Raw genomic sequence first — 25,573 nt, forward strand, 5'->3', positions numbered from 1 at the left:
CTTCCCAACTTTAAACTTTGACTTCTTATACCCCCATTTTTGCCTCAGGGAGAAATCACTTCCTCCTGCCGCTTGGACTTTGCATTTCAGCTGTCCCCAGGTCAAAAACTTCCATAGGAAACTTTTTCTTCCCCATAAGCTCAGAGAAGAGCTTTTTTACTACCCGTAAAGCCCAAAGAAAGATTTTTTTTCCCAGTTTGCATTCATAACCCCCAAAGTTAGAAAATTGAAGAGTTTTTCTGTCTAGTTGCCTTACATATTTTTTCCTACACAATCTTACACTTCTAAGTTTTTCCTAAACTATATTACTACCCTATACCTTATACTTATTTTTCACAGATAGAAATTGAGAAAGGGATAGAAGATAGAAAATTTTGACAGAAGAGAATTTCGCTGCAGCATCAGACATCCTTCCAGTCTGCTTTCCTTTTCTCTCGAGGATAAAACCCCTGCCTCTCAATAATATATATAAAATATATATTTTCCATAACACCGGCATGCCTTATCCACTGGCAGGGCTGACTCAGCACTTTTGCCAAAAACTCTGTAATAAAACTATTATTTTCCTTTATCTTTAGTCCGTATTACTTTGTCTTTAGTCTCTGCTCATTTGTCTTTAGTCCCCCCTTTTTTTTCTTTAGTCCCTTTTTTCTTTTTTCTTTAGTCCCTGTTTGGGCGTCATTCTGTGGGGCGTTTACCCACCACTCCCACAGTTCCCCAGAGTTTTCTTGAGTGTGAGCAGCAGGAAATATTAGATAGAAGGATTTGTTGTGGAGAATCTTGCGGAGATAAACAGAAAATAAAGGATAGCCTCGAGAGGGCCTGGAACCTTTTCCAACGGGCCCCGACTATCTCCGCCCCAGGGTTTTTATAGAGACGCCAAGGGGTGGAGCAAAAGACCTCCTCCCCCAGCACAGCCAAGTGCAGACCATCTCAGACACCTGCACTCAGGCCCGTGGTCCTAATCATCCTCTATGCGGACCTGCTGGGTGAAGCCACAAGGAACCTGAGAACGGGCTCCCACATAGATGGCTATGTAGAAATGAGCATCAGCTACCTATTAGTGTCACCGCCCATAGAAAAGCAGATGGTAGTCTGCTTCCTGAATCTCTTTCACCTGCATATGTACCCCTCCTAAGCATAGACTACTACTGGGTCTTTACAGTTATACAAAGGACAGAAAATCTGGCAGTTGGCCTTCACAGCTAACTTTAATTCCCTTGACCAGGAAACATATCAATAAAGATGAGAGTTGGGTTTTATACTTGCATTTCATCTATGCAATCATTCATTTGGGATGTGGTGCTGAGAGATGAGCAGAGATGTCTACTCAAGGCAGCTTTGATATCCCATTGTCCTCCCATATAGGACTCTTCCAGACACCATCCCCATTTCCATGAATAAACAAAATCTCCACAACGGAGACATAGTGACCTCAGAGTCCCAGGCCTTTGGGAGCAGTAGGCTTAAGCAGTAGCAGCAGAAACCTCTTAATTTCCCCACAGGGAGAAGAGAACTGATGGTGCATAAAACAGGAGTCAAGCACTTGGAAGTTGAGTTTCAGCTACTGCTTTGACTTAACAAGGCATTTTCTGAAATCTAAGGAAAGAATTAATGCCTTATCTCTGGCTACATGCAGGGTATTTCTTACCAACAGCAATTGTTTGATTTGCCTGTCAATTGCTGTCAACCATGACCTGAAAGATCACCCAGTAAAATTTTTCTTGAACTGCAGGGACAGCTAAGAGAGCTAGACAAAACTGTGCATTGCAATTGCAGGCATGTTCTAGAACCTAGGAACAGTCTAGTAGGCCTCCAAAGCTTTCACTATGGCAAAAGGCCATCATGCAGCCACTACAGATGGATGGCAGGTGTTTTTTTTTCCCCCCTTTGTATACCCTCTACTGCTGCATGAAGAGACTCAGTGAAGGATGCTCACCCTACCTGCCTACTTTACTTGCCTGTGGCAGCCAGAGGATGTTCTTGGCATAGGGTGAGAATAATTTCAGTTTCCCCATAAAGTGAAATACACACATACACGTGTAAAATGAACAACTTTATTGAGCAACTACAGGAGCAAAAATAGTGGATTTAACCACATTTTTAACAAACCAGGCAAAAAATGCTACACTCTGTTCCCCCTTTCTCCTGAAACAGAACAGGCTTGCTAGAGGCCTGTGCCAGGGGTAGGATCAGGGTCATATTAGAATTCAATTACATGTGACTGAAGCCACTGATCAGGTGACCATGAAAATCCATTGCACCTCCTGATCAGGAAGATCAATGCTCCCTTTACTTCCATTGTGAATCATTTGATTTAGACTAAAGGTTATTGTTCCTGTATGATGGGTTTTGGGCTGGCTATACCAACAGAACCTGGAGAAACTGCTGACAGGTGATGACATCTAAGTACCAATATGTCTAATTTTTCTTGGAGGTGGGCAGACCTCTCTGGACTCAGACAGAAGTCCCTGGCTATTCTGACTTGCCTTGGCAACCTTCTCCTGTGCCCTGGTCTCAAGGGGTCACTTCTTGGGATTTTAAGCTTATTTTCCCACCTCCATATTGAAAAAGCACAGACCTTTACTCACTTGTGGAAGCTGTGCTAGCAGGAGCAGCTACTACACAAGAGAAGGAACTCCAGGGTGTTGGTGGTCATAGTAAGTGAAGGTGGGGCATCTGTCTAGGCCAAAGCATTTGAGCCATCTGCTTCTACCGTGGCTTAACCCATCTATCTCCAGCACAAGCTTGTAAAAAAATACTTTAACAGAGAATATGCTGTACAGAAGTAGGATTTGACACTGTATATTACAATGCTAAAATAGCTGTATAAATACTATACAGGCATGGAATCATGCCATTGGGAAGGGCTCACTGGTGAAGCCCTGCAAACCTGCTGTCATCCTGCCTAAAGCGAAATTTCTGTACAGCAGGTACAGGGAAAGCAAGGCTGGACTGTATCTGAACACAACAGGTGTATAAAGACTTAGTTACAGTCCCTACTGGCTACCTATAGCAGCACAGTTGAGCCACAAATGGAAGTGGTCCCATAAGAACCACATCTTTCAATACTTTGATGGAATTTAGCACTAGAAAATTTGCCAAGACCACAGATGTGCCTTCTGCAGGTCTAGGCAGCAGTCATCCTTAGGTGGGTACCACAGAAATGAGAATACACTTCAGGTACCCATACAGAAAGAAGTGGATTCTCTGATGTGTCACTGGCATCCATATTGATAGACACCTTAGTTCCTGCCACCTATGTTCTGTTATGAGTGGCTGGTTGGCACTCGATGAAAATGAGGCTTCAGATGGAGGTCCACAGTTCCAGGCCTGGGTCAGGGGCAAGGGAAGTAGGAGTGTGCGTTCCAGTGCATTCATACTCCAGCCCCAGAGGTGCGCTTTAGTCTGGCATTTCAATATTCAATTTGGGTGGAGGGAGGACATACTTGCCAGGGCTCTGGGTGATGACTACCCTGGCCTTCTTGCGAAACATAGGTGCAATTTTAGGAGGTTCTGGAATGGGAGTTTCTTCTGTTTCCTCATTATCTTCATGGTGGAGATCATATGAAATGTTTCCATACTCTCTCAAAAATGGGAATATTTCAAGCAGAAACTGGCAGAAATCTTTGCGAATACCAAACCACCCTGAAAAATAAGAAATTTTCCTTTCAAACACTAGGTTTTCATGTCACATTTCTTTCATGAACAATGAGTTTTACTGGTACTATGTATCACTTCACTCAGTTTCCTCAGAAGTGAAGGCTAGCCAGGATCTAATTGCCCAATAAGCAGAGGATTGTAGACCTCCAGCTCCAAAGTTCTCAGAGTGGGCCCCCAGGCCAGTGGTGGCAGCATGCCCAGGTCCCTGTTGGGAAGTGACTCTCCAGCCTCCAATTCGAGCTCATGGTTGAAAACTGGTGAGGTAGGCTAAAGAGTACAGCTTTACTTAGCCAACTATTATTTCAGATGGAAGCTGGAGTTGCAGAGCCACTGACTATGATAGCAATTCTCAAACACTGGTAAAACCTAGACCATGCCACCTTCATCCAATCTTCTAGATCCAGGTTAAACTATTTGGTGGACAGAGTGATATTTAAGCAAAGTATTCCTATAATCATCTGAAATCTGAGTAGACATAAGAAGGAATTGGCCAGAGTGGAGTCTGAGTTTATGGGAACCCCTCAAACAAGGTCACTGGGGTGTGCTCTCCCTATTTTATAGGTGACTGTCAGCCTGGTGTTGGCTCTCCCAGAATACAAATAGCAGCCCAGCCTCCACTACAGTTTAGGCTTTTCCCTTCTAAGGCTGCTCAGATGGGCAGTTCTCTGGGTTACATATAGTAGAGCTCACAGCATTATGAGGATGGTACCCTACTCAAAGACCACCTCCAAAGTGCATGCCATAGTATATTAGTTAAGACATAGTAGTCTAGCTCCATGAAATGGAAAAGATTCTATTGCATTGAGAGATGGGTAGAAATGGACCTGGGATGACTCTTGTCATTTTGTTGGGAAATGTGGGTTTTTCATGGATCCAGAAAGGATCTAGAGCCCATTTTTAAGGAGGATAGAATGGGAACTCAAAAAGACACCTGCCATGTTTGGTCCTACCTCTACTTGTCTACTTGTATTGTGCACTGGAAATGAGGTATAATACAGACTAGCATCCCAAAGCAAATGTGAAAGCATGCCCTTCCTGTGGAGCACCACTCTCCTTCCTCATCTTTGAAGTACCCATAACAACTTCTAAACCGGGGTCCTAAGATTCATCCTTTCATAAAGCATAGCACAGGCACAGACCTCCCCCGCCCAACACACACACAGTTTCTTAGTCTGTGGACATACAGTGGTTTCCTCCTTTCTGTCCAAATGTTGTTGCCATCAGTGTGATCAATGAGAGCCACAGGGGAACAAATATTGGAATACAGGAGAAAGCATTGTGTCCATCCAGTTTGTGAACCAGCAGGATCTAGAAAAAGACAAAGTCAAGATGGTATTGATGTGTCACCAGAAAATGGACCAAGTCTGCAGATGTCTCTGTTATAACCCTTCCCTATGTCACACATGTCATGTCTGGGAAGAGGGAAGGCCACTATAGGTAACAGTAACAAACCATTTATCCAGGGAGAAAAGACCATGGGAGATTTTGCATCCTTCCCTAGAGCCAAACAAAAGTCCATCCAGCTGAAAGATTCCCACTGCCAGGAGTTTTATGAGAAACTCCTCCCAGGGTTTGTTCAAAGGAGTAAATAGTATCTTGGGGACCAGGCGGGACAAAGAAAAGCCTCTGATTACAGTATCTAGTCTAGAATTCCCCACCAAACTCAATACAAAACCAGGATATCCAACACTTTTAGAAAGCAGAAGGTGGACATGGGCAGATGCCTTGTAGCTACAGAGTTGTACTGCTGGCTATGAGTTCTGCAAACACATTCTCACTGTCTTAAATTCCCTCTGGAATTTTTGTCTCCCACAAGGATAGCAGTATACATACCTACCTAGCTATGCCAGATACGTCCCAGATAAGGGTGGGGTGTGGTAGCACAAGAGGTTTCCTGTTGAAAGCTTACCTCAAAAGTAAGAAGAGGCACGACAATGGTCATCCAGCTCAGTGCCATGGTTATATGTGTCCTGCGTTGTTCTGCAATCACATCCATAGAGCGCAGGAATAGAACAGACCAAACGATGTAATAGAGGACCACCAGGCACAAGAAGGACATGAGGATCCACAGAGGAACACACACAACCTGCAGAGGAATAGAAACACAGTGTCTTCAGAGCTTCCCTGTGTCCTCTGGTGGCTACCATTATCATTTTTCTGGCTGTGTTCAGGTATTCAAGGGGAAGCATGGCTACAGATAGTCCTCCTGCCCAGGACTACCATAGAGATAGCATGGGAAACATTATATTCACCATGAGATTCTATCCAGGAAATGCTGTCCTTAGGCCCGCTTCCCTTTAGGTGACAAACTTCCATATTTTAAGTTTGTTTTTTTTTTTTAACACACTCCCTCACTCTCAAGTCACCCATTTCATTGTTCGCTCACTCCCATGCTTCCTCACTCTCAGTCACTCCCACACTCCTTCACTCTCAGTCACTTATTCCCAGATTCAGTCTCTTGCTCTCTAACTCAGTCACTAACATGTTCACTATTATACATATACTCTCAATCACTTATTCAATCATGCATGCACACCTGGTCATCCCCTCATTCCCACAGTCATTCACTCTATCATGTTCATTCATAGTTTCTCACTGTCCCTCATATACCCACTGCCACTCCATTCATTTTCCCTCATTCTTGGACATTCATATAATTATCTCTCCCACTCCTACTCATTCTCACTCATACACATGTTCCATAACATCAGAATCATTTCTTCCTCCACTGTCTTGGCCACTCTGTCTCTTCCTCACTACTTATTCTCACTCATTTACACTCCCTTGCTTTCAGTCACTTTCTCACTCAGTTCTTCATACTTACTCTCATTTACATCCCCACTTCTTCCCATCACTCATTCACATATTCCTTTACTCAAATAATCCCTCATACTCACTCAGTCTCTCTCTGTCTAGCTATTCAACATAAGAATTCTCCCTCACTGTTATATTCTCATTCTGCCAAAGTTTCATTCACACTTTCTCACACATCTCCACTCTCACATTCACTTGCAGACTTTCTCCTTCAGTCTCATTCTTGCTCACTTCTTCACTATTATTCTCACTTGGAGTTATTCAACAATACAGCCACTCACTACATCAATCACCTATGTGTATGTGTATGGGGTGTGTGTGTGCACATGAGTAAGTCCTTATTTTTTAATCAAGTCTTTTGTATATATTAGTCAGAAGTCAAAGTTTTGACATGTACTTGCAAAACCTTTTCCTCAGCCAGTAATCTGTCTTTTCCTTTATTTTATTTTACAAAGTCTAAATTTATAATTTTGTCTTATAGATCATATTATTGGTGCCATTTATAAAGAATGCTTCACTTAATTACAGGCTTTAAAGATTTTTCCTACCTTTTCCTCTAAGAGTGCTAAAATTTTGACATCTTATCTTACACCTGTGATTTGCATTGTTCCATGACTTTTAGGCCTCTTGAGTAGCTTAAAGTTCTTGATTACAAGTTTTGCCACAAAGTTGTCAATGTATAGCTTCCAATAGCTCTTCTAAAGCACATCTGTGATGGCATTAATTTATTGATACTCCTTTCATGAGTAGAAGAATAGTGATTTTAACAGCTTCTTTTGTTCTCACCAATTATAAGATATATGTAGTCAGACTGCTTCATCCATTTGGCTCTGTACAGGGTTAAGGGTCAGGATCCCTCTACTTAATGTGGAATTCAAGATTTCTTTTTTCCCAGCATACACAAATGGATGGACACACATGCACCGCCCCCCCAAATATGCATTAAGCATCAAAGAAAACACAATCCATCCAAAATTTAAAACACTGGTATAACCCCTTGAGATACAGTCTCATGTAGCACAGGCTGGCCCTGAACTTGCATGTAGCCAAGGCTGACCTTGAACTTCTGATCCTCCTGTCTACACTTCCCAAGTGTTAGTATTATAAACATGTACCACCTGGCCTGGCTTATTCAGTAATGGGAATTGAACCCAGGGCTTTGTGCATGTTAGGCAAACATTCTACCAACTGAGCTAAGGAAGAGGTCTAAAGGAAAGGACAAAAGAGAGTAAAACATGGTAAAAGAAAGACAAATATATGTTTTCTCTTATATGTGGAATTAGATTTAAACATGTATATATGACATGAAAGTATAAGGTATCTGTTTGGAGAGGATAAAGAGCTAGCAGGATGGGGGAACAAGAGAGGTTAATGGGGACAAATTTAGGCAAGCAATAATGAATGCTATTCATGTGAAAATGTCAAAATTAACCCCATTATTTTGCAACTACACATAAATATAGGAAATAAATCTGTTAAAAAGTCTCAATCTTGGGGCTAGAGAGATGGTTCAGTGGATTAGAGTGCTTGCTGGACTTACAGAGGATCTGGGTTCAATTCCCGATACCCACATGGTGCCTCACAACCATCTGTAGCTCCAGTCCCAGGGAATCTTATGCCCTCTCTTCTGGCTTCCTTGGCCACTAAAGGTATATATTACACTGACATACATTCAGGGAAATACTCATATACATAAAAATAATAAAATCTTAAAAAAATCTTTAAAAAGTTTCCGTTTTATAACTCAGTAATACTTTTTCTAGAATACTTTCAAAGAAAACAAGAAAATATTAAACAAGGATTTTTATACCCCAAAACACACCAGAGGTTTGAGATAAAAAAAATTCTTGTAGTGTTTATAGAACAGCAGGATAATTATGATTGATAATAATTAAATGGTTCAAAATAGCTAAAAGAGAATAGCATTTTGAACATTCCTTGCACAAATAAATGACAAACGTCTGAGGTAATAGATATGGTAATAAAGCTGATTTAATTATTACATATTATAAATACACAATGAAAAGTCTGACTGTTCCCCATAAACAAATATAACTAGGATGCCAGTTAGAAATTCTGAAAACTTAAGAATATGTATACATGGGAACATTTTGAAATTACAAATACTAGTGGCAACAGAAACATCTAGAAACAAGATGTTTCATAAATGCAACTTTTATGAATCAATAAAGAATGTTATATTTACAATGGTATTTATTGATCTGAGCTAATGTTTATACTATATTAAAACAAAAGAGCAGGATACAAAATCTTACACACAGAGGAGCCTCAACAGCTTGTGTATAAGGGAACAAAACCCACTATGTTAGCTCCCAGTGTTGGTACTATCATTAGGCTGCTGTTCATGCTTGCTTGGTTTTCATAAGCCTCCTGCAATAAATATAAATTACTTTTATAATAAAATGTTTGTTTAAGGATTTAAAAAGCTACATACAAGCCAGGGCCAGTGGATGATCTTGTCCAGTCTTAAGGCAATGAATATAAACTGGAGAATGTTGACCGAACACAGGATTTCTAGCTAAAAATGAAGAAAAGAACCAGTTAAACAAGTTGCATTTAACATAGTGGTTATTTGTTTAACACACTAGTAGGCAATGCAAATTATAATATGGTAAAATGTTAACACTACTGTACTGCTTCTGGTTTTTTGTTTTTTGTTTTTTTGTTTTTTTGCCAACAGAAAAACACAGTAGTATCATGCTTAGGGGAATTGTGCACAAGTCTTTTGTCTCATCCTTATGGTCAGCTGGTGCCTTGGCCATTTCGTTGTTCAAGATCTGAGTGCTGTTGGCCAGACAGTGACCTTTTTTGAAAAAAGAAAGAAAAAATAGGTAATCTGCAGTAGATTTCCTCCAAGCCTCCTTTCTGCTCCTACTGGCAATCATCTATACTTATTATCACCCTCAAACTTCTTTTTACTTCTACCCAGGACTCTGCCCTAAATCCCATGCCTTCTTTTCCAATTCCTTGAGGACCGTCTCACCTCAATCCAACTCTTATAGATTTGGTGTTGCATTGGTTTCTGACTATGCTACTGACCTTTCCCAGTAAGAAACTAGTTGCCTGTGGTAGTTTGAATGCAATTGGTCCCATAATCTCATAGGGAGTGGCTCTACTGGGAGGTGTGGATTTGTTGGAGTGGGTATGTCCTTGTTGGAGGAAGTGTGTCACTATGGGGGAAGGCTTTGAAGTTTCTTATGCTCAGGATACCACCCAGTATCTCAGTCAACTTCCTGTTGCCTGCAAGATGCAGGACTCTCAGCTACTACTCCAGCATCCATGTCTGCCTACATGCTGCCATACTCCTTGCCATGATGATAATGGACTGAACCCAAAAACTGTAAGCCAGCCCCACTTAAATGTTTTTCTTGTAAGAGTTGACGTGGTTATGGTGTCTCTTCACAGCAGTAGAAACTCTAAGATATTGCCCATTTCTAATTAAACCCAAAATGTCCACATACAAGTAAGTTCACCTTTCTTGTAATTCAGCACCCCTACCCTAACCCCCTTTTCTGCTTCAGTGCAGCTCTGTGTGACAGGAATGGCTACATGAGGCCCTATTGTCTCATCTTAGATTCCAAGCTACTGACAACTCTCATCCCTCAAAGAAACTGCCTTCACAAAGGCCCTCAGTACCAATAGGTAGAATATTTGTATCCGCATCTTACTGGGATATTTGAAGAATGGTTTATGGTTGGCCAATCCTTCTTTCTTGTACTACTATCTGAGCTTCAAGAATCCTACTGTACAGTCTTGATATCCTGTGAGTACTCAGAGATTTCTTCTTAGACTCCCTTTCCATTCCTTACATGGCTACATTTCTAGTACCCCAAACTAGATCCCTACTAGTGAATCACACATAAACACTCATTCACACCACCTGGGGTGGGGAAAAGTTTAAGCAACACTGCAGCTTACCATATTGCCTAGTGACTGGTTCTGAAATCTGCCTGCAAGTTAGCCTTAATTCTGTACAACAGGTCCAGTGTGCAGGTGCCACATGACTCTCCTAAAAGCACTGTTGTGGGATGGTCTTTCTGTATGTTGTGAATATGTGTTGCTACCATTGGTTAATAAAGAAGCTGCTATGGCCTATGGCAAGACAGGTTATAGCTAGGCAGGAAATCCAAGCAAGGATATAGGGAGGAGAAAGGTGGGGTCAGAGGAGAAGCTGCAAGCTGCAGCCAGGAGAAGCAAGTTATAGAAGTACCAGTAAGTCACTGGCCACGTGGCGATATATAAATTCATAGAAATGGGTTAACTTAAGATGCAAGTGCTAGCAAGTAAGAAGCCTGAGCCACAGATCAAACAGTTTGTAATTAATATAAACCTCTGAGTGATTATTTTATAAGTGGCTGCAGGACCACAGGTAGGAGAGATTTGCTAGGACCACAGGGCAAGGCAGGACCAGAGAAACTTCCATCTACAAAGCACCTGCCATTAAACTGAGCTCACTGTCTCCTGAACCCTGTCCCTCCCTTTTTCATCACTGTAAGACAACACAGTAGCCAGTTGTGGTGTACACATTCTCATATTTAATCATCACATTCTGCCCATTCTCCCAGCCAACCTTCTGATGAAGGCCTTACTTACTCTGTATTTACATTATGACTTTCTAAATCCGGCCCATTTTTTTTTCACCAACTCTCCAAAAACCAATTCCATAGCTCTAGTCCCTTGATGATGGATGACCCTTTGCACTCAAAGGTCCCCAGGCTGCTTTCTTCTGGTAACAGATTTCGCCCTTGTCTATAAACATATTTTTAATCTAGAGAGTTCTCTACCAGCTCTTCACCCACATCTTCCAATAATACCACCTTTTAGTCATAACAACTGCTAAAAATTCTGCTTTTATATTGTTGCACCAATACAGGTAATACAGTGGAAGATAAGGGGAAAAAACTACAAACTAGGAGTTTTTCAATTTCAATTTCAAGCTAGGAGTGTGCATGGTACAGGTATCAGTCAGTTTTCCTGGTGCACTGAGTTCACTAGGATGATGAGAGCACCTCAGTGCATGTTTATAAGAAATTATTTACTGTGTGCATGTGTGTGTGTGTGTGTGTGTGTGTGTGTGTGTGTGTGTGTGTGTATGTATGTATGTATGCAAGAGGACTCACTCACATGGTACATATGGAGTCCAGAGGTTGACATTGGATATCTTCCTCAGTTACTTAACTTCTCCATCCAATTCATTTATTTACTTATTTATTTGGAGACAGGGTCTCACTGTGTTGCCCTGGCTGGCCTGGAACTCACTATGTAGAACAGGTTGGCCTCAGAGATCTATCTGTTCTCTGCCTCCTGAGTACCAGGATTAAAGGTGTGTGCCACCATATCAGGCTCCTACTTTATTTTGTGAGACAGGGTCTCTTATAAAACCTGTAAGCTAACCTATTGCCTAGATTAGTTAGACAGCAAGGCCCTCAGGAGCTGCCTATTTCTGCCTCCTTGCACTGGGATTCCAGGCATATGCCTCTAGGTCTGGCTTTTGCATGGATTCTAGGGATCTGTAGTGGTTTTGAATAAGAAGGCCCCTATAGGCTTATATATTTGAATGTTTAGTCACCAAGGAGTGGAACTGTTTCAAAGGATTACAAGGATTGGGAGGTATGGCCTTGTTGGAGGAAGTATATTACTGGATGGGGGTGGGATTTGCGGGATTTGGGTTTTTTTTGTTTGGTTTTTTATTTTGTTTTGTTTTTTTTGGCCAGGCCCATTCCATCTGTCTGTCTGTCTCCCCGCACACTTCTGGATCTGGAAAGTTCTCAGCTCCTTCTCCACACCACACCTGCATGCATGTCACCATATTCTTCACCATGATGATCTGAACTGTGAGTCCCTAATTAAATGCTTTACTTTGTAAGAGTTGTCTTGGTCATAGTGTCTCTTCACAGCAATGGAACACTTAGACAGCATGTGAACTCAGGTCCTTAATCTTTCCCAGCAAGCACTTAATCAGTGAGTCATCGCTCAGCAGTGCATAGTTTGAGAGATGAAGATGTAGTCCCGGTTCAGGCTATCTTTGTGCAAAGTCTCCCATTCCCTAGCTTCTATATTTCTCTCCTGTTTCTAGTCTAGGAACATCTTGGCTACTCTGGGGTCGACTTGGTTGACCAGTTTCTCTCACCTCTATTCCTTAGTATGCCTGGAATAAGCTCCCTTCTACTCTCTCAAAATGGAGCCCACTGGCAGGTCCTAGGTTCTCCTTTATATCTCTATGAAAACCTCTCTCCTCATTTTCCATAGCTTTCCTTGACAGATATTCCACATTCTTGGTATATCTAACATCTTGGGGTCTCCACTGAATTTTGGCTTCCCTCTCATAGCTTTGCACATTGTCCTACCAGGGGCTGTTTGCTGGGATTCTGAAACTGGCACATATCACCAGGCACCACAGGCTTTTTTTTTTTTTGAAATATGAGTAGAATCCTTTGTGACTTGGTAACTCCTGCATTCTGCCTTCAAAATTAGCAATATGTGGATGACACCAAGGTCTACCACTGCTCACACCATGGCTACAGCAGCCACTAAATGCCTGGATGGAAAAAAAAAAGAAAAAGAAAAAGAAAGAAAAATCTTTCAAATGAGTTTGTAATTTTATACCACTGAAACTGTAATTCCTACAAAGCCCTCAACTTCACATGGTCTTTTACACCCATAGTAGTTTGAATGAGAAATGCCCCTTACAGTCTCACACATTTGAACATTTGGTCCCCAGTTTATGGTACTATCTTAGTAAGTTTAGGAGGTATAGCCCTGCTGGAGGGAGGATGTCACTGGGGATAAGATCTGAGATTAAAAGCCTCCTGCTTCTTCTAATTTTCTCTCTATGCTTCATGACTGAAATTGAGCATGTGACATCTCAGCTTCCTGCTCTTGCCATCACGCCTCCTGTCTCTGTCATCATGGATTCTTATCCATCTAAACATGCCACCATCCTCCCCACCATGATGATAATGGACTAACCTCTGAACTGTAAGTGAGTCCCTAATTAAATGCTTTCCTTTATAAACTCGTCTATGAGTTGCCTTGGTCAGGGTGCTATCATAGCAACAGAAAAATAACTAGTACAAAACCCTAACTGTAGGGTTTTTTCAACCCTTTTTGTTCTGCCTTTTGCTCTCAATTCTCACTGTAAATATCACTAAAAGCTGCCAGCAATATCTATTCTAAAGACTGAATGATGAAAGTTCTTCTGGAAGGTTAATTACTTCGTCACATTTTAATCTTTTTTTTAAACTGTCTCTCTGAGGTATTTTGGTCACTGAGGTGCAAAAGCTAACATACAGTGGTCAGTGGTCTGAAAAGATAAATTACTGAAAGGAACCTACTGTACTGGGCCCCAGGCACTTGTGCCAGGTCCTGGAGAATGTGGAGTAGGGCTGAGTAAGTATAGATTAAGTAAGGACTAAGGCATTGGAAACAGAGTAGTATGGAAGAGCTGCTTTGTAAATAGAAAGGAAAAACATGACAACTTCCTTTTTCAGATGCGAGAGAGAGAGACAGAGACAGAGAGACAGAGACAGAGAGAGAGAGAGACAGAGAGAGACATAGAGACAGAAAGAGAGGGCACAAAGTGCAAAGTTTCTGGGATAAGTGTGACCAACTTCCAGAACAAATGCTGAGGAGACAGGCCTGCAAAGAGAGAAGATGGAGAACATGAAGGTTTTTAAAAAGGGCAAAGCCTCAAATATCTCTGGGAAATTAGAGGTCATATGCACAAACAGATGGTACTAGACTGCACCACTTAGATCTATTGCTTCCCTATTGACTCCCCAACTCTAAGAACCACTGTTACATTTGTTTCCTAGGTGTACCTCTCATGAAATTTTAGTGCTGTATATATTTTGTAGATAATATACTGTGTGCATACCTGTGTTTTACCCATAATGAGAACACAGCTTTCTCCATTCCTAACCACAAATCAATATTTACTCTCTGAGGTCGAGAATGTGCTAGCCCTGTTAAGCCAATATCTGGCTGAAGCTGCAGACCATAAACCTATGATGGTTTTATCCATCAGTCAGGTGACTTTTTTCAGTAGTCTCTGGTAAGCAGCCAGAGGCAAGTAATACAAAAAAGAAGTGGTTGGGTTTACTGAAGGTTGTTAGGAACAACAGAGAATGTAAAAGTGGGCTGAGAAAGGTACTCTCCCACCACAGTGTACCTGTCTCTACCAGCCACACTCACTCCATGGATTTTCACCACTTCTATAATAGTAAGATCCCCATCCATCAAGACCAAGTCCTTCTTGATACTCTATGTACTGTTCCTGTGGCCTAGCTCTATCACTATTCCTCTCTCTTGGGACTTTTCTTTTAAACCTACACCTAGGTTCAGCTTCTAATCCTTTATGTTCCTTCCAGATGAGCTGCAGTCTCCTCTTTACCTGCACAGGTCAAAACAAGACATTTGCAGTCACACTCTGTACTTTATCTGTGGGGGATATGCTCTACAATTCCCTGTAGATGTCCAAAACTGCAGACAATACTAAACCTTTTATGTATTGTTTTATTCCAAATGTACACATACCTATGATAAAAGTTTAATCTATAAATTAGTAACAGTAAGAGGTTAACAACAATAATCACTAAACAGAACTCTAACAAAATACTATAATCAAGGTAGCATTTATGTGATCTTTTATCTTTCTCCCAAACATTTTATTTTATGATATTACATTTTCAGACCACAGCTAACTACAAGTAACTAAAACCATGGAAAAATGAAATATCAGATAAGAAGTGTGTATGTGTATGGGCAGGTTTCTATCACTTCCCATTGTCCTCTAAATCTGTTAGCACATTGCTTTGGGCCTCAGTTCCTTTGTAGTTAAATGCTCTGACTTTGGATTGGGCTGACTAAAATGGAATTCTGGCCCTTCTCCTTAATGTGTAGCCATGAATAAATTATCCTTCTCAGGAAAACAACTGCACCTCTCTCATAAGATTGTTGGAAACGTTTACTAAGTTGCTGCTATTTATGAGGTGACCATCCAAATGCTTGGCCCAGTCAGATTAAGAATATTATGCATATCATCTACAATTGTTTTCACTATTACTATTACCAGTCTTAGTATTGTAATTTAATTCTATATCTCCTCTTCTTGGGCCTAAAGGGCTTGCCTATATAGATACTTGAAAAAAATATTTGCTGAAAGAATAAATAACACATGGGCATATCAAGACAAGCCAATCAGATGACAGCTAAGGAGTGACATCATAGGGGATTAGGTAGTGAAAGAGTTAAATTTTATGTATTAATTCAGATGGACTATTATACTAGTTATTTAATTAAATACCAGGGTATGTGTTGCTGTGACAGCATCAAGTTTTTAAAGGCGATTATTCTCAATACTGTAGGGTAAGTGGCCCTTATCCACAGTTGGAGGCTTTAAATGCAAAGTCTAAGGTTTCCTGGAAAGGAAGAAAGTCAGCCTCTAATCTGGAGTGTCAACTCCTGCTGAGTCCCCAGCCTGTCTGTCTGTTCATATTTGCCAGCTCTGCAACCATGTGGATCCATTCCTTAAAATCTCTCTCTTTGTGTCTATATCTCTATCAGTCCTACTGGTTATTTCACAAGACTGACAGACACAGGTAGCTTATAAGACAGAAAGCTAGGAGAAAGCTGAAGACATTTGTTCCCTTATAAACCACAACCTAGAGTTAAGGATTAGTCTGTTTCTTACCTAGGGTAAGGGACTGACATTAGAGTAACTATTTTAAAAACATGATTAAATACACAGATCTCACCTCTAGTGACCTGTCATGCCGAAAGCCCCAGACACATGCTGCAACAGATACTGGGGAAACAAAGAACAATGGCATGAAGACCAGAAGCCAGAAATGGCTTCCTCTCTCAATCCTGTCACAGACCAGAACTTCAAACATCAGCAGGAGCAAATGGATTCCCACAGCAATCAACATGGCTTTAAATTCCACACATGTTTCTCCTTCTGCTCTAAAAGGGGATAGAAGGAGAAGAAAAGAAAGAAAAAACACAGTTCAGAATCCTGAGTACAAGGAAAAAGTCCATAGCAAATACCAACTCAATTCACATTCTGAATTTCAACTGTAAATATGAAAAAACACAAAGATGAAGTAGAGAGCTCTTAAACCTATCTTTAACAGAGAATCTTTCAAATATCCAGGAACACTTATGTTTATAACTTTAAACTCAACTATAAAAGTTACTTCCAAGATTATTCTATTAATTACTTCTGTTGTAAAAAACTTCTGGTATCTCAAGTCTCATGATCTTCACTTCTCATTGAATTAAAAACAATACAAATCACATTTCATACAATACTAGAAATATAACTTTAGCTTCACCTGCAAGGGTAGGTTACATTCAAGAAGATATGCCATTTTTCTTAGATGCTACTTTAAAATGCAAATAAAAAAGTAATAAAAGTCTTTCATTAATCTTTATTCCAGTATAATAATGAATTAAAACCTGCAAATTAAAGTTAAAGTTGTGCTCAAACAAAATAAGTTTAATTAGCTGTATAAACAAAAACTTTTAATAAATTAAAATTGAAAATGCTTATAATGCATTTGTAAAGGCCTAAAATTTTCATTCAAAATACAGATAACCATTCCTGACACACTTGCCCTATGGGTGATAAATATTCTAGAAATTAGGACAAAGAGAAAAAAACAGTCATAGGTAATTCCTGTAGGACTCACTAGCATACTGCTGATTAATGGTCACAGGGGAATGACTATACCTGTGTATAACATACATCTAGCCAGCTATAAACACAATTTCTTTCCTTACTTGAAAAGTATCAAAACAGAGAAAAGATGTGTATAACTTTTCAGTATCAATTAGTTAATTTGTTTTTGAGAAACAAATATTAGATATCTGAAATTTTGGTCATAAAAAAAAAGATAGATCTACAACTACGGATCGGGGCTGGACAGATGGTGCAGTGTTTAAGAGTGCTTGCAATTCTTCCAGAAGACTTAACTTCAGTTCTCAGCACTCAACACTGGGTGGCTCACAACCACCTATAACTCAGCCCCGGGAATCTATCATCCTTTTCTGGCCTCCACAGGTACCCTCACACACGGGGCACACATTTACACAGGCACATGATTAAAAATAAAAAATAGCTGAGCAGTGGTGTTACATGCTTTTAATCCCAGCATTTGGGAAGCAGAGGCAAGTGGATCTCTGTGAGTTCGAGGCCAGCCTGGTCTACAAAGTAAGTTCCAGGACAGCCAGGGCTACACCATGAAATTCTTCCTCAAAAAATAAAATCTTAAAAGATTATATTACAATCTCAAAACAAAACAAAAAAACATTTACACAAGCATGTCCTTCATTTGCTATGATTCTTAGTGTGTAGCCTTTTTAAAGTCCTACATACCTATGGGATATGCATTTTACACAGTCTAAACTACAGCTTTTTTTCTTTTTCCAGATAAGGTTTCTTTGTGTAGCCCTGGCTGTCCTGGAACTCACTCTATAGACCAGGCTGGCCTTGAACTCATAGAGATCCACCTGCCTCTGCCTCTTGAGTGCTGGGTCTGCCTCTCAAGTGCTGGGATTAAAGACATGCATCACTACTGCCTGTTTTTTTCCTATCTTATCTTAAAAGTTGATAATCAAGAATTTTTAAAGCTGAAGTGGCCCCATCTTCTATACTTTTTTCCTTAAACAGCTGTTTGTCTCTCTGTCTACCTTCCTCATTGTCCTATCAAGAACTACTGCATTCTTCATCTTCTTCATAGAGGTTTATAATGGCCCTCACTCTCCACTTCCTTCCCTTGCCTCCCTTTTCTCTGAGAAAGGAAAGGGAGAGATTCCCATAGAATCCAGCCACACCAGGCTACTTCCACTTCCATGACCCCCAAAGATCTGCCTTCTTTCATAACATCTGATTCTCAGTTTACCTCATTCCCTAGTTCCTATCTCAAGGACTCATGGCTTTTGGACCAAGCTCACTCCCTGACATCATTACCAGTTAACCTCAGGACTAGAAGAGTAGGAGAAAGGGAACCCTAGTTCTAAAAGTAAACTGGAGAAGTCATACAGAGTGTTTCCATGCTTCTTATTCTGCTATGGTATAGCATTTCTGTATTTGGGATGTCTGAGGTTACATCTGTGGGCTATCTAGGCACTAAACCACCTAAACTAACACACCGTTTTTATAAGAAAATTCATAACAAGCATCTAAGTTTTTAAAAAAAAAACTGATGAGAAACGTTTGCGAAGGGCAAGGGGGCATTTGTCAGAAGCATGTAGCTGCCTGACCCCATAGGGACAGGGAAGAATCATGTTAGCTGGGCTGGTCCACGTCAGCTTTTAGCAAGTCTGGAGCTCACAGTCGTCTGGAGCAGTGGAGTCAGTGACTGAAACTTGGAGGTGACTGCCAGCCAAGTGGAAATCTTTTGTGACAAATTTAAACTAGGAACAGAAGTTAAAATTTATGAACTTATTTGGAACCCTTAGGTCCATACCCTTAGTAATGGGAAAAGCAGTAGTCCCAAGACCAGGAGAGAGGAAAAATACCATCTTTAGGAATACTTATCTGGGGTCCTTTCGACCTCTGTGAAGTGGGTCTAGGTTTTTATGACTCTTTTGATCCTTTGAGGCCTACTTACAAAATGACATAAAAGTTTTATATACATTAGTATTACCAATCTGTACTGAAATCCATATTGTAGACAAAGCAGGTAATAGGTATCTTGTAAAACAGCAGAAGTGGACTCATACCTTTGAGTCCCAACAAGAACTACAGATTTGGGTTAAAAGCTTGTGCATTTTCCTTCTGTCCAGAAAGCCAGGTATAAATTGGACAGAGATTTTTGGCCTGATGAGAAGCACTTTTAGGTTTACATTTAAATATATTTAGATGACATCTAAAACAAATCCAAAATATTGAGCTTGTGACTGAACAGTAAGTAGTCATTGCTCTACCAGCTCATCAGGACTCCTAAATGTTAAGCTCTGAACCATAGAACAGGAGAATAATCTGAAACTTATCTCATTTTAGACTCATATCTGAATCTTTATAACTTATTTAAACTTTTATATCTTAGAACATTTTCCTAAAAGTGAGCTAACGAGCTAGCTATAGCCTTGCAGAAGGATCTGGTTGTCTGATGCTGCCACACTGACAAAGTTAGAGCTAGCCTAGCCATCAGTACTATCAGAAATCTGAGAAGGATAAACTATATCTGAGTGCAGACCAAGAAGCTTCCAATCCTATAAATTACAGGGACCAATCCCTACCCAGGTCTCCATAACGTTGGAGGCACCAGTCAGAACAGCATCAATCTTCTTCCACCATAAGGCCCATAAGGCAGAGTATTTTCCCTGTGGAATAGGGACACGGAAGACTGACCTTGACCAGGCAAAAGGGTGCAATCAATTTTAGTGTCCTACTACTTGTCCACAGTCTGGGCTGGGTCCTGGTGGCAGGCGTTGCACTGGGGCATCTTGCCCTGTGGTCAGCGTTGTCATATTTTAGGCAGAGACGTTGTGGTGCCTCATACAGAATCTTCTTCGGAGACCTTGGGTCACTGCTAGGATCTGGAAGCCTGTCTGATATAATAAGCTTTTAGATCAACATTTAAATGCCATATTCTGCAGATCTCTGAAGTATGAGGGCTGTCTAGGTATCTGAATAGACAAACTTTGTTTCTAGTTACTTGTTTCAAGCTCAACCCTGAAAACATATGCAAGGGACTGAGTAAATGAGTAAACTTATCCCTGTAATATCACATCAGTACTTACTTACCCTGACTACAATTAAAAAACAAAACTTGATTACTTATGACTGACTATGTTCTCTAGCAGCCTACAATAAGTAGCCTAAAAACAGTGCTTTTAAGTTGAAGCTCTTCTAGCATCAAATACAGGTTCAGTAAAGAAACCAAAACAAAATATCAATATACAACATTCTTAAGCCTGAACGTACCTTGGTTAAGAAGAAACATTTTTTTAAGCCATTGGTTTTTAACTATAAAAACTGTTCTTAAAAGATTAAGATCTCTCAAATGCCTTCTGTAATATCAACAATAAAGTATCTTCTACTTTAAGGGGGAGAAAACATGGCATCGTCATAATCTGTATACAGTAAAACCAAGCTCCAAAGTGCAAACAATCCCAAAGTTCAATATCTGGGATTTATTTATAACCCTTTTGGTTCTTTAAAATCATTATATAAAGTTTAGCTGCCAGAGCAAGGTATATTCCTGTGTATAAAAGCATTGGTGTGTAGCTTTAATATTAATCAAATATCTTATTTATTAAATGTATGTTGCCATTTATTTAAATTCTCTAGAAACTTGCTGTTGAATACTTGGTAAAGACATAAGTATTAGGTGTTAACCCGAGTAGATCTTTATAACCTTAGTAAAAGATGGCTGCCAGCCACATGGCTGCCCATGAGGTCACCAGCCAAGATGGAGGGAGCCACGTAGTTGCTGTTTAAAGCTTGTTTTTCTAAACAATAATTACTTGCACACATACACATAGTTAGATCCAAGTTACACACACATACATACGTACAGTTAAAGCTTGCTTACATTTTCAAGTCACATACCTGTATACATACACACATTAGCAGTTTGCAGAATCATTAGCCATTCTTAAGATGAAAACCAACAAGAATTAACTTTCAAATTCAGTATTTGCAGGAATAAGAAACCATAACAAACAGTTTACATCACATCCCCTCTGACTTTCTACAACCTTCCATGTACCCTCGGTCCGTTCCTTTGATCCTTCAGACATTTACTCTAGACAAATTCTGCTTTTTCTTTTCTTTTAAAACAGAAACTCTTACCAAAGTCTTTCTTGTGATTCCCCTCAGTAATCTAGACTATGTTGTAAAGTTACAATATTTTAAACAAGAACAGAAATACATGCATATACCATAACAAGAATAACTCTCAATTTGCAACCGCACTGTACCACAGACAAGAAACTGTTGGTAACATTCCATTCTTGGAGCCAGACCTTGATCAGGTTTTAGCCCCAGGGCAGGTCTTGGAAGCCCCACCCAACAGCATGGAAGAGGAGGACGGGGAAAGCATGCACTATGGGGACAAAAGATTGCTGTTAACCTCAGATTTTCAAGAACACGAGAAAGGCAGACTGAAAGTGACTCCATGCCCTGGCTGGGCCCACAGACTTGTAGGCCACTCCACAGCTGTGAACCTGGAGGGGCAGTTAGTTCTCCACCAGCCCCCACACTCTGAGCTCCTGGAGGCTCCTGCTGGCTCCTGCCAGCTCTGCCCTGTGTCCACAAGGGAGCCCAGCAAGAACTTGCCGGCCACATCTGGGCCCCACACTGCTCATAGCCTGCCCTAGCATGCAGCCATGCCTAGTTCCCACACAGCCTCTGGGCCAATCTGGCCGCCACCCGCATCGTGCTGTAAAGGCTCTACTCCAAAGCTCTCTGAGCAAGCTGGGGTCCCGAACCCGCTGCGCCTAGGCCCCCGTGATGCTCATGGGCCACCTAGCCCTCTCAGCAGCACCCTGGGTCCCCGAAGTAGCAGCTGTGTAGCTGCTGCCTGCCGGACTCATTGCAAGCTTTCTGCTGCTTGCTGCCTGTGCTCTACTCAGAGAGAGAGCAAGGAAGCAATAGGAGAGTTCGGTTAGTCCGTGCCAGTTCAACCACCAAAGGGGCCTCCATCCCTTCTGCTGGCAATCCGGTCCACAAGTCCCAATGCATACACAAGCTCAGGCATAAAACACTCACACATGTGGCCACAGTTCTCATATATTTATACATTTATATAGATATAACAAATAACACTGACGAACAAGATAGGCAGTCAAAAAGGAAGAACAAGGGCCCTACAGATGGTCCAGGCAGACGAGAGTTCAGAGAGGGAGCCTCGATTATGCCAAAGACCATACGGATGGGACAGGGACAATTCAACAGAGTCTCCCGATCCCCACAAAACAGACAGACCCCTCACGGGCATCCTAACAGACGGACCCCTCTCGGGCGTCCTATGACGGGGGGACCTGTGGGGACCCCCGCGTCCTGATGAGGGGTTGGAACGTCTCCCAACTCCTCCAGGGTCACCTTACAGGCATGTCCGCCAAGGTGAGAGCCTGTCAGATTCAACTGCCGGCTTCAGATAAGAAAATGAAAGTAAAAGGAAAGCAAAGACAAGAAAATGGAGCGCTCTTACCGATCGGTGCAGATGGACCTCCGGAGCTCTTAGGGGTCCCAGCGGGGGCGTCTCTGGGGATCCCGGAGAGCCCCCAAATGTTGTGCCCAGATGTGACCCCCAGAGAGACCACCAAAGACGAGCATGCCAGAATGCAAAAGCAAGGTTTAATTCTGGGATATCCAAATACAAGCCTAGGCAGGGACTTCATCCAATACATCCAACGCAGTGGAGGCTGGAGGAAGCACCCGCCTGTCTGCAAGCTCAGTTTTTAAAGGGAAAAATCACAAGGTTACATCATTTAGGGGTGCTAGTATGGGTACAATTCTGGCTTGCTTCTAGGGACTTTCTAGAAATCATGGCTTAATCTTACTTCTAAGGGAGTGGTTGCCCGCCACCATTTCTCATTGGCTGCCCTGAGGTGGGGGTATTTTTATGGTCAGTTACCCTGGAAACCAGGGAGAGGACATTCCATAGTCCGGCAGGCATTACCTCATGACTACCTTGTGATTCTGTACTTTTACACTTCCTGGTTTCTGGACTCTGAACTGACTGGTTTCAGTAACTAATGGCCTATTCCCAAAAGGAGAAATTTTAGGCCTTAATTTTAGGGTGAAAGCATTATGGTCTTATTTCTAAGATGGCTCATTTTGGTCTCACAGTTGGACTCTCCCCTGAGCTGCCTTGTCCAAGCCTGTGCCAGGGATATAATTCATCCCTAGTGTTTGCTGTGTGACTGTAGAGTTTGGGCTATATAAGACTACTTGCATTTGTGAAAGTATGTCCCTTCCCCAAAGATTAACAGGCAGGCCCGGAACCATAAAAGGAGTGACAGTCCCCTGGTTTCCTTCCTTGTCCTTCCAGGAAAGTGTCCTTGAACTAATTAAAGGATTATTAGACTGACCGATTCCTTTTAAATCAGTGAGGGATGGAACCAGTGGCCAGTGAGACTATAAAATGACTGTGGTATCTGCCCTTATATCCAAGATACCCTGAAACTTCTTTCCCTCTATAGTAAGGGTGAGAGTAGGGCAATCCTGAGTAACAGGCTGGACCCAGTAGGCGTCTGAGGAGCCCAATCCAGCTGACCCTGAGGGGTGTTTGTAATTGAGGGATTATCACAGACAGAGGAGGGTAGAGGAACTAACTGTGCCAAACATGTACCTTGAGGAATCGTGACCATGCGGTTTACAGCAGTGGCCAGAATCTTAATTTCATCTGTGAAATCACTATCTATTATGCCAGGGTAGACCTGAACCCCTCAGAGGGCCGCAGAAGCACAGCCAAGGACAAGCATGCAAACATTAGGAGGTAAGGGCCCTGTCACCCCTGTAGGGATGACCTGAGCCCCTTCAAGGGAGTTTAATACTGTTTTGGCGGTGGCACACAAGTCCAATCCGGCACTGCCTGGAGTTGCTTTCCGGAGGGAGGAGAATGGAACTGGGGCGGGAGAATTTGTTGAGGCTGGGGAGGCAGGAGGTGAGCAGACCTCAAGACCCCAGGGTGCACTCTTGGAGGCATTGGGGCCAGGGGCTGGCCCCTTTGGAAGTTTCCTGGCACCCGTGGAGGAAGGGGCTGACCGAGATAATTGACTTTTGACCTTGCATTCTGTAGCCCAATGATGGCCCTTGTTGCAGCGGGGGCAGAGGGTGGAAGGCAGGGGCCTCATAGAGGCAGCCTCCTGAGCCTGCTGGGCTAAGCGCGCGAGGCTGTGACCTTTCTGAGGACATTCCCTAGCGAAATGTCCGGGTTGTTTACAGAAATAACAGGTGCGGGCTCCAGGCTGTTGTGAAGCCCTGAGGGCGGCACCTATTGCTAATCCCATGGCATGGGCGGCACCAACACCTGAACAGAGTCTCACATATTCAGACAGGTCCGCTCTGTTTTTATGAGGGCAGAAGACTTCCTGGCAGGCAGGGTTTGCATTTTCAAAGGCCAAGTGTTTAACAAAGGTGCTTTCATGTTCGTTCGGCCCAAAAAGTCTCTCAGATGCATCATTTAAGCAAGAGACAAATTCACTAAAAGGTTCATCAGGGCCCTGATGAATTTTTGCCAATGAGGTGGTAGCCGAACTCTTTTGGGGCAGGCGTTTCCAGGCCCGGACCCCCTCATTTTGAATCTGGGCCAGGAGGCCAGGAGGGAATTTTGCCTGTGCTGCATTTGTATCGTAAGGGGGGTTGCCGAGGAGTTTCTTTAGTGTCCAAGTTTTTGAGGACGGCTGTTCAATATTTTTTTGAGCAACTTCTTGACAATTTTCTGTAAATTCTGTTTTCCAGAGGACAAAGTCACCCCCAGAAAGAGCCACACAGGCAAGAAAATACCAGTCATTAGGGGTCAACCAATGTTCGCTCTGGTTTTCCACCAAGGCTAATATAAAAGGAGCTGTAGGACCATACTGAGCACAGGCAGATTTCAGCTTTTCAACAAGGAGGAAATTTAATTTGTGATAAGTCTGTCCTGGTGGGGGGTCCTCTGGTGACGGCTCATTCTCCTCCTCCTCCCCCTCTTCCCCCTCCTCATTTTGATCTTCCAAATCCCCTGAGGGGCCGCTCTGGGCGGCCACCTCAGATGAGTCCCCAGAGGTCTGACTCCTGGTAACAGGAAATGCCAGGACAGGCATTACTAGATTTTTGAGATGGTTTTAGCGGACCAGGAGCCACCACTTCAAGGGCAAGATCTTTAAGTTCTTTGTCAAGAGTTTTCAATTCCCTTAAAAGCTCAACATGTTCCCTGCGAGCGTGGAGGGCCCATCTCAGTGAACCAAGATCTGGGACAGGGGGAGCCAACTCATCAAGAATAGGCCCGCAAAAATCGGAAGATGTAGAAACATAGGGAGGGGACATTGCGGAAGGGGGAACTGCCGGAGATTTTTGAGGTGGTATAAAAGGGCCCAAGGACTCCTGTGTTAAGGGGAGATTTTTGCAGGGGGGGCA

General features: G+C 42.1%; 1 protein-coding gene across 1 annotated transcript; it reads right to left on the reverse strand.

Annotated features, from left to right (window-relative positions):
- Positions 1–2,037: 2,037 nt before the first annotated feature.
- Positions 2,038–25,260, reverse strand: LOC128117818 (transmembrane protein 185A-like). The gene is made up of 7 exons (XM_052750221.1): positions 24,502–25,260; positions 20,252–20,256; positions 16,254–16,461; positions 8,933–9,016; positions 5,573–5,749; positions 4,848–4,971; positions 2,038–3,648 (listed from the first exon to the last, which is right to left on the reverse strand). Exons 1-7 carry the CDS (start codon positions 25,258–25,260, stop codon positions 3,404–3,406), a joined length of 1,602 nt encoding a protein of 533 aa, XP_052606181.1. The 3' UTR covers positions 2,038–3,403.
- Positions 25,261–25,573: the final 313 nt, after the last annotated feature.

The sequence above is a fragment of the Peromyscus californicus genome, unplaced genomic scaffold (assembly GCF_007827085.1).
Source record: "Peromyscus californicus insignis strain IS unplaced genomic scaffold, ASM782708v3 Scaffold_10__1_contigs__length_136768540, whole genome shotgun sequence".
Lineage (NCBI taxonomy): Eukaryota > Metazoa > Chordata > Mammalia > Rodentia > Cricetidae > Peromyscus > Peromyscus californicus.